This window comes from Habropoda laboriosa, unplaced genomic scaffold, assembly GCF_001263275.1.
Source record: "Habropoda laboriosa isolate 0110345459 unplaced genomic scaffold, ASM126327v1 scaffold65, whole genome shotgun sequence".
NCBI classification, from domain to species: domain Eukaryota; kingdom Metazoa; phylum Arthropoda; class Insecta; order Hymenoptera; family Apidae; genus Habropoda; species Habropoda laboriosa.
In genome coordinates, this window is record NW_017100254.1 from 3,072,434 (window position 1) to 3,082,540 (window position 10,107).

The following is a 10,107-nucleotide window of genomic DNA, read 5'->3' on the forward strand; positions in this document are numbered from 1 at the left end:
TTCCACTGTGTCCAACCACCATGGGAACGCTTACTATTATTATTTTACACTAAAAAAATGTTTCCTAAATTCGGACGAAATATTCTACGTTCTTAAAAGGGTAAAAACTTTCCTATATTACAAATGCAGCGACTATGATATGGAAAACTGTGTGCATTTGAAAAAAAATATATTTAGAGGATATCACTGTTTGCTTAATGCAACAACTGCACCCGTAAAATACTCATAATAATGGACTTTCGATATATACTTGTATTAGCTCAAGAAATAAATAAATAAGCTGCTCGGGTACAATAGAAATACAACCTCTGATCCTTTGTATAACGCTTGAAGTTCCATGAATTTATACAAACTAACGTTTCTAACGTCTCTTGAAGATTTTTTTTTCTGGTGTTAATTATTCATTCTTTCCAGGTAGTCGACTTAACGTTCTTCAATTCACGACCTTCCGGAAGATCGACAATTGTTTCGTGCAACAGTTTCTTCACACTCTGCTGTTTCTTGTCGTTGAAACTGATCTGCCTATTTTCTATGGGCTCGTTGTACACCTGTGAGACGTTATACACCTGCGAGACGTTTTCCACGCGAAATTTACGACATTGCACTGAAACAGTTAGCACGCTAAAGGCAAAGCCCAAAGTGCCTCCCGCGAGTACGTCCCACCAATGATGTCTACGATCACCGATTCTGGTTAACGAACATATCACAGCCCACAAGCACATCATACACTGTAACCACGGTTTTAGGAAAAACGTCCGATTTGGTAAACGACTGTGTAAGTACCACTAGAACAAAAAAAAGAGAAACTTATGTATTGAACTATGCCAGAAAGACGGGAAGGGGGACAATAATTCCTATATTAATGCTCATGAATAATTTAAAGCACTTTTTTCGTCTATTGACGACAACAGTACGGTGTCAAAGGTTTAAATTTTTTATAATTTTTATTCGATCTTTGCAAGAAAACCACATGACCGGCTAATATATTTGGCTTCGACTATAACCATGTGGCCGACATATTACCGTACCAACTGAGAATTAATAATACGTGTTAATATGTAAATAAGCATGCAGGAATATGTACTAAGTGTTCAGTTATTCACTGGTCTTCTTAAAGAAGATGATTAAGGATTTAAATAAAAAGAAAAAGAGTCTTATCGAATACTTAACCCTCGGGCTTCGGATGCTCCAGTAGTGACGCGGCTACCGAATGCGAGTAAAATGACCTGCAATATACATATGCAGGTTTTGTTACATCTTCAGTACAATAAAGTGTAAAAAATTTATGCTCATAAATTTGAAATTTGCGAAAAACAGTGGAATGTTATATTGGTTGTTAACGTTCCAACGAATTCGACTGTCATCGTTACACCGAATTAATCTTTGCATACGAGAAAGTGGTGATCATTTTGAATACTTGGAGGTTTTTGACTTTTTAGGACTCTGCTTTCATTTTACTTTTCCCAATCACCTTCTTTAAAGAAACCAGTGAATAATGGAATACTCTGTATTACAAAGGCAAAGAGGAGAAATCCTTGTGACAGGCCAATACATTTGGCCCCGACTATAGTAGATTGTGCTTTGTATTATAAATTTATTACTACTACTACTTCTAGTACTACTTCTACTACTTAATATCAAAACGTATACACATTTCTGTTCGTAGAAATAAAAAAACAATTGAACGAAAAAACATTGTATTAAACGATCCGAATGAACTCTTTATTCAAGTTAGCATTTTATAGAAAATAGAGCTTATCATAGATATTTTTAAATACACAAGCACACATACGTTTACTTACCACGATAAAAATAGTTGTAAACGTGGAAAGAGCAGAGTGACCGGATGGAAATGATTTACTGGAGTCTGAGACAAACCAATCCGAATCTACTGTATTTGTACACGTATAGGTTTCCACGTATCTAAAAAATAATATGTAAAAGAATGTCAGAAATTTGTTTAAAAAAGGGATACAGTTGAAATTTGTATACTATTTTGCGTAGTAAATATATGTACAGGTCGATTAAGCAAACCTAAAGGTTCAAGGAGATGTTGGGGGCAGGAAGTAGTAGATGGAGAAGAACTTGTTACATCTTCTATGAACAAAGATAGACGATGATCGAGCCTCGCGTAAGTAGTCGGTAACAGATTACTTTTCTAAATCTTACAAAATATTAATAAATTTTCTGAGGTTTCCTTTACAATAACAATTTACTGCATTTAAGTCTTTTCGAAATTAATGTCCTAAATGTTATTAAATATCTGTATTGTACGCCGATTCATAATCAGATAAGAAGACAAGGTGGGCGGATAATCTTTTCACTTTCCTATTTTTTTATCAGCGCGCAACTTTACCGACGGCTGGTTGAAAACCATTTATCTATCTACACAAAAACTGCCCCTCAAACGGAGACAGTCTATGACCGTAGAATAGTAGGGATGACGTGCCCACCTGCTTTCTGCTTATTTGCACAGGTATGCGCGTTACAACCTTCAAGTTTGCTTAGTCAACTGTAGCCTCTTAGATCGCCAGATATGTCAACACTAGACTTCTATTCTTCGGGTGCAATAATTAGAAAATCACGAAGGACCATGTTCTAAATTGATTAGTAAATTAATCCTTATATGCAAAAAACGTAATAATTATTTTGAACACTTATTCCTGCTTTACAACTTAAACAGTGCTAATCTTTGAAAACATATATCTTATTATGTGATCTGTTTTCGTCATAATGTTTATAGGAATTCTTTTCCTTTATTTTACCTTCTTAATCACCTCTTTTAAGGAGATCTGTAAATAACAGGGCTCCCTATATTTCATATTACGATTTTAAAATACGTTCGATTAAAAAATTTGTTCTCTTGCTAAATTCATAACACTCTGTACTTATCTCGCAGTTCAACATTACAAATGCAGTTTTACAATGTTTATTAATGCGCATACAGTTGTTGTGCATTCTCAATATTACGGTATTATCTTATCTTTGGAACGTAAGGATTGCCATATGTTATAATACAAAAACCATACACCCTTAAATATAAGAAATAATGAAATAAAATAACTTACCCGTCGGTACAGTTCATAGCTTCACGTGGTTTACATGTGTCCAAAAAATGGGGTCGTGGTTCCCCAATCAGAGTTTTCATCACATCACATATAAACGTCAGAGCAATTATTCCGATTGAATAGTAACCATACCACTGCCATACTTGTTTCGCTCTCGAACCAGCACACCCAAATGCTGTATCATAGCTACTTGCAGGATAGTAAGTATATTCAGCTATCCACATCTAAAATAAAATATTTAAAATTTTTTGTTAAAAGTTAGATCAATAACTAATTATAGTGGTTAGCAAAAGTATTGACACTATATGCGATTTAGTATATAAACATTTCCAACTGTCAAGCTTTTTTATCAGTATTGCAAGTATTATGTTAAAAATAAAACTTGAATAGTTAATATAATTTTGAAGCAGAAAAATCTAAATTCGATAAAATATTCGGGTATGCATTTCAATTCAACGTTTTTAAAAATGATTTTATTTTCACGTACCACTATGAGTGGCGCTACAAGACTACCGACGATCAGTAACGTAATAGAAATTGTATCTCCCATGAATTTAAAAGATATTTTTGGATCATTGCAGTAAAAGCCAATACGCTGTTGCGGAACTGTCCCAAACTCCAATATTGTTAGAAGCACGATAACTGAAACACGCAACAATAGTTGAACATTACAATATACGGTCATAAAGAAATATTTAAAAAGTAGGAAAATTCAATTGGTAAGACAGAACAATGTTTAATAATGGATTGTAACAATATTTCGAATGTTTCTACAAGAGAAGACAGTTAAATGTAAAAACATGTTTTTTGTATGTTTAAACTCATCCATAGGTGGAGCCTCTCACGCGATTTATCTCCCCTCCACATGCCAACGACATTTCGCGGGAAACATTAACAGAACATTAATAGTGTTTAAATACTAGCAAAAAATTTACAATATCTCGTATTCGAAGTCCACTAGAATAATTAAATATATCGCGAAATAAAAGAGGTTATGAATGTTCTTGTACATGATACATTTTGTCATAAAATTACTTGGTGAGTTTTATTTCAATTTCAATGAAAAAAACTGTTGGTAATAAAGTCTCATTTTTAACCGCTATCTGCATATAGAAATATCAGACAAAGATACGTGAGATAAACAGATACGTAAGATAAAAAAAAACGTTGCGCCACTGATACTAAAATTTATTATTGAAAGTAATAAATCTACTTGTAGGAATTTTGGCATATATAATTTTATATTTAGTGGTTGAATACTTGTTCGTTTTTCTTTTACTTAAAACAGATAGCGTACAAATTTCTAAATTAACTTGCAATTCAAAGAGTTTCGCTTGTCTCTTTGTACTGAAAACTTACTCGTTATCGTATCAATTAAAGCCGTTTACATGAGAGTATCATTCATTTTCACGGATTCTTACCGATATATGGGAATGTTGAATCATTGTGAATCACGCAGAGACACGTCAAATATTAATTTCTCACAGAAACGGTTCTCTGCATGCCTACTTGGAAAAAATGCGCACGTGTTCGCGCGCCACGCTTTGTTTTGCTTCTCCTGCGTACTTACACATACTGTATACGTTGCGTTGAGTTATCACTTTGAAACTTCTCCTTTGTGGCGCTACTTTTTCATTGCTTTTGCACTTGCCCATGTTATGCAAATTTGACACGTGTTCACGCACAAACGAGCGTTAAAACGAGCAATAGAGTAAGAATAAGAATGATAGCGGGACTTAGGGACAGGAAGAGAGAAAGAGAGACGAAGGAGGGGGGAGAGTACTCGTGGTTTAGATACCAAGTTGAAGTCAGAGACGGAACTGCACTCTCGTAGACGAGGCAATACATAGTTAAGTATTTCGCAACTTGGACGCATGCGTGTACACCGTACACGGCTATACGGCTTGCCCAATAACGCAAATTTTCATAATGAATAAGCACTTTCTTCTGTTAACATAAGATCTTCGTTAAATCGTAGTGAATTAGATAAGTGCAAGAGATTTTCTCTTATTCGAAAAACTGATATTGGTGAAAATTGTGACTGCCTTTGTAATCGAATGTAACAGAAACTTGGAACATTAACGTGAATTACAATGTTACGTATATTAACAAATTTGAATACTTTAACCGTTCATGCTATGCGTATCTCACACAACGGTCTTTCAGCAGGTTTGAAAAGGAATATCACTCAAGTGACAATTCCTGATTTTTATAAAACTTGGCATATGGGTATAGTATTGAAAAATATTTGACACGTGTCCTTTTTAACAGCTGGGGGTTTCTCTGTTCCGTGTTCATTTATAGAATAATACAGTTTGTTTTATTAGAACACAGTTCATTGACGTTTTCCCGCACATGTGTGTACCGAGTTATTTAATACCGACACGCCCGGAAAAATTCTAAGCAGACAGTCGAGTCATATAGTATTGTATTACACGGTTCGTGGTTTTCCAGTCAACTCTCATTGCGTGCACAGTTTCGTTTCTAACCTATGCTTATTCAGATGAGAATATTAAACATATAAATTACAAATAATTTATTTCATCGATTAGTTCGCCGAATTCTTTTTCAAAATTCTATGAATTAGTGTAATATTGAATTTCAACTGTTACACATAATGGCAAATTTGTTTTTCTTTTATATTAAATGGTCCATGATATTTAAACTGAATACTTCCACCGAATAAATGAGAGAACCGTTACTAACCTCGTTTTGTACTTTATAACAATTAATGTAAAAATAACCATTTCTTATCACAAATTAATCAGTTTTAAGAAACTAAGATCGAGTATAAGGGAAAAGTAAGGCATGAATTATAAACAGAAAGCAAGGAATACGAGTATACAAACCTGATAAGGCGAGTAATACATCCAAAAGGAGCACCCAACGTATTGTATTTTTACAGATACTCATGATCTTTTCAGAGACGGTTCTTGTTGTTATTCCGTTCGTATTATCTAGGATTTCTTCCAACGTTCCCTTACTGCAGTGGGTCAGTTGTTCCGTTGAACTCTAGAAAGACATATTTTATGTTTAAATATATAAAAACCTCATATTCTCCGTATGATTACCTGTTCATCAATTCTATACGATTATATATACAGATGTGTTAAAAAATAACCTTAACGACATTCTTATAATAAAAAGTCGCAATGTAAAAGTTTAATCATTTTCAAGCTAAATAAATCATAATTTAAACGCTTAAATAATATACTTCTTTCGTGAAAGAAAAATATTAGTCTGGATACTGGGAAACTCGAGCTTGCTTTTCCATTTTATTGTCCGCGACAATTTAACATGCAGCCCTTTCAAATTCATTTTCAGCAACATCTGTACGCAACGGAAGATAGCTACTGTATTTAAATTAATTTCAATCCGATCGCATACAATTAATTTATCATTTGACTTAAGTAACTAATTTACATAGATATGTTTAATAATAGCAGAGCAATCGACGAAACATTTCCAAATAATAATTTAAACGTAAACTACACTGACTGCCAGTGGACGTACACACAAAACGGCCACTGTGTTATTAAAAATACACCGATTTATTAATGACACGAGATGTGGATAATTTATAAGAAATGTCAAAACAGTGTTGATATAGATAATTAACGTTTGATCTTTGAGAAACGCATTATTTCTTTCGTTAAACGGGTTAATAGAAATTTCTTAATTGAAAAATCATTTGACTGAATCATGTTTCGTAAAAAAAAAAAAAAAAACATCAGATAGAAATACAGCCATGCGACAATAAACAATACCATTATTAATTGGGACGAGGCTTCAAAAACCTCGATTAATGACACTTGATTGAAAAACGTGATAGAACATCCGCATTTTCAGGGGGGAAGATAAGCATTTTTTAACTGGACTACTAGTATGAAATTAATTAGGGGGAAAAGCGAAGGCTTGAACGTGTCAAGGTACTGGTTTACAATACATTGCTCCAAATTTTCGAATTAACTTCATCGAACCTTAAACTAGCCTTCGAGAAACAATTTCAATAAAACGTGTTATATATATATGTGAACTGTTTATCTGTTACCTTTTACATTTTCGTTCGTGACATTTTAGAAAAAGAGGAGAGTGAATGTTGTATCGATAAAATTAGACATTTTATTTAGAATTTTGTCAGTTGGTGAACATGTTACAAATTGTAATATATAAACTTTTATTTTCAGGACAGGATAGTACATATAGGAAATACCTGAATGTGAACTAAGTATTTAGTAAAAAATCTATCAATCGAAGAAAGTTAAGATAAACATCACGATAAAATGGTTTTATCAATGACGTTATCAAAGTATGTGCATATTCTTTGCAACAAACAAATAAATGACGAATGCTTCACGAATAAACACACCAAACTGGATAAAACAGAGACTTCCTGTTACCTGAAACTTAAAATTCAACACACCTTTTCATTTAGTTTTTTGAAATAACTTCTTTTTAAATTATACCACCTGTTACAATCGATTTCACAACGGTAAATAAACAAAGAACAAAACAGACGACGTACGAATAAAACATACATTAAATATTTCGGGCAAATGACAATTGAAAAAATGTATTTTGAACTTACAAGAAGAAAATGTTTGAGACTGGTTTCGGGGTATGATAATAAGCGGTAATATTCCGCGCCAATTAAGGTTCACATTAAATGTTAAAAGCACTAAGCACCTTTGAAGACGCGACACATTATATTTAAATTACCGCTTCATAAATTACGGAATAAAAGTCTGACCTCATGAGTCGAGAAAGATGGAAGAGACGAGACCGACTCGGCATCGTTCAATTTCAAAAAAGAAACTAAGCTCGAATAATGATCCTCAGAGGCACTTTTTAATTTTTATTGAAAAATCATCGATTATATAATGTAAATTCTGAATTACCAAAAGCTACATGTAATAACACGCATTCATTAAAAAAAAAACAAACAAAGAAATTGAGCGTTTAAGCATTGATTCGTTAATTCTTACAAATATCCGATAACAAATAATTCATTTTATAGAAATAGAGGCGCTTTTTGAAAATTAGCGACACATTTTTCAGAAAATACCAAAGTATAATACAGTCCAACTCGAAACAACGTCGAAGCACAACTGGCGTACCTCGTCTTCAATCAACGACTTCCCTCGTAAGCTCGAATTAAATGTTCTACCCACCCTCTTGCCCCCTCCACGTGCTCACCAATGAAAGGATTTAACCGCACGTGAAGCGCGGTTTACACACAAACGTTTACGATACCATCGCCAAGATGAACGGTAAGAGGTCCGAAACTGAACATAAACTTCGGCCAAACTATTTAACATAAAAAGAAATCATGTGCTATCAAGTCAAGAGAAAGAAATCTAATCTGATAATAATTCAGTAATGTATCTGTTTCAATTACATATTAACTACAAATGTATGTATGTATGTATGTCTTCATATGTTTGTTCTCTTCTAATAATTAAAAATTACTTTCAAAAAGCAATATTTAAAAACATACCCTACAATTAATATTAGTGACTTCAAGCTTTGTATACATACAGATATATGTATTAAAAACAACAGCTTTTTGTGCCAGCAAAGTGTCATTTAAGAAGCCTAAATTTCCCTGAGTAAAATAAAGAAAAGGATTGTGTCTGTACGATTAATAATTCCATAGGAAAGAATTTATTTCCATGGCCATGATATATGAAAATTAGAAAAGAATTTTTGTAAACAATATCTTAACTGTTGAGCTATGAGTAAATTGATGTAAAATGTTCTTTTAATCTATCAAAAAACACCATGTATATTAAGTATACAATACTTAATTATCTCGTTTTAGCCATTTCCAATGCTACTATTCCTTTACAACACTTTTCAGAGAACTTTTGAATAGTGAACTGCCAAAATTGAATTACAGAGTCAAATTACAAAACATAATACTTTTCATTCTTACGAGAAAGCACATTTTGTAAACAAACTATTATTTCTATAGAATATTCATGATATAATTCCAATTCCAAATACTTATGTAATGTTATTCTAATGTATAAATGCAATATTTCTAATAAAGCTACTGCATATGTATGAAAAAGCTTATTATGTCTCAATATTAAAGAAACAATTGTGAATTACCAGAAATGTCTATTTGTATTTTATATAAAAAGTTTATTATTAGATTATTCATATCACTTTTCTCATAACATAATATTTACTATAGAATTCTAAGTATTTGGTTAATAGTAAATGTTAAGAAATATTTAATACATTCAGTTTTGTACATAAAATACAAACATTTTTGAAAAAATATTGTAATATCATTTAAAATTATAAAACCACAATGAAAATGCAATTGAAAGGAAGTATACATACTTGTGATAAATGAATTCCTAAGATGTTCATTATTTTTAAAAATAGTATTAAAAACAATTTCAGTGGCAAAGTCACCTTCAAATTTTTATATTAAAACTATAAACAAAATTTTCCTTTAAATAATCAAATCATATTTGCTTCTAAAATACTTACTATGAACCTATGAATATCAATGTATAACAGGTACAAAAAATAAAATATTTTGTTAGGATGTGTACTATTAGATAAAAAAAGGATTATTTTAAGTTTAAATTAATTTTTATTCATTGCTAAATTCTAACCTGCATTATCCACGTGTAAAAGTTGATTCATCAAGTAATAAACAGTTTTAAAAAATATAATTCACACGATATTGCAGACTAACCATTCCTTTATAGTACACTTTAACATACAATATTTTTACGTATAATCATAAACATAAGAAAATAATTCACATAAACATAACCACTCAAAACGTAAGCATAATGACATCTCACTGACAAACACTCCTTCAAACAACGTAAGTACATATAATTGATGATTCAATCACAAAGTCTGGAATAGAAGAGGGGATTTTAGGAGAGAACAGTTATCCTACTTTTAATGTATGAAAATATAAAAAACCAAAGTGGAAAAAATATATTAAACATATATGAACTTTTTTTCTTTTATTAAATATTTTATATTAATGTTTAACTGTTTAATTTCA

At 31.9% G+C, this 10,107-nt stretch overlaps 1 protein-coding gene across 2 annotated transcripts; it reads right to left on the reverse strand.

Moving 5' to 3' along the window:
* Window positions 1-287: 287 nt before the first annotated feature.
* Window positions 288-9,755, reverse strand: LOC108572342 (phospholipid phosphatase 1-like). Of its 2 annotated transcripts, XM_017934562.1 has the most exons (6): window positions 9,701-9,755; window positions 5,918-6,080; window positions 3,556-3,710; window positions 3,069-3,292; window positions 1,803-1,923; window positions 288-785 (listed from the first exon to the last, which is right to left on the reverse strand). In XM_017934562.1, exons 1-6 carry the CDS (start codon window positions 9,704-9,706, stop codon window positions 402-404), a joined length of 1,053 nt encoding a protein of 350 aa, XP_017790051.1. In that variant the 5' UTR covers window positions 9,707-9,755; the 3' UTR covers window positions 288-401. The 2 variants fall into 2 exon arrangements, with proteins under 2 accessions (XP_017790051.1, XP_017790052.1); XM_017934563.1 differs by lacking the exons at window positions 5,918-6,080; window positions 9,701-9,755 and adding an exon at window positions 4,639-4,923.
* Window positions 9,756-10,107: the final 352 nt, after the last annotated feature.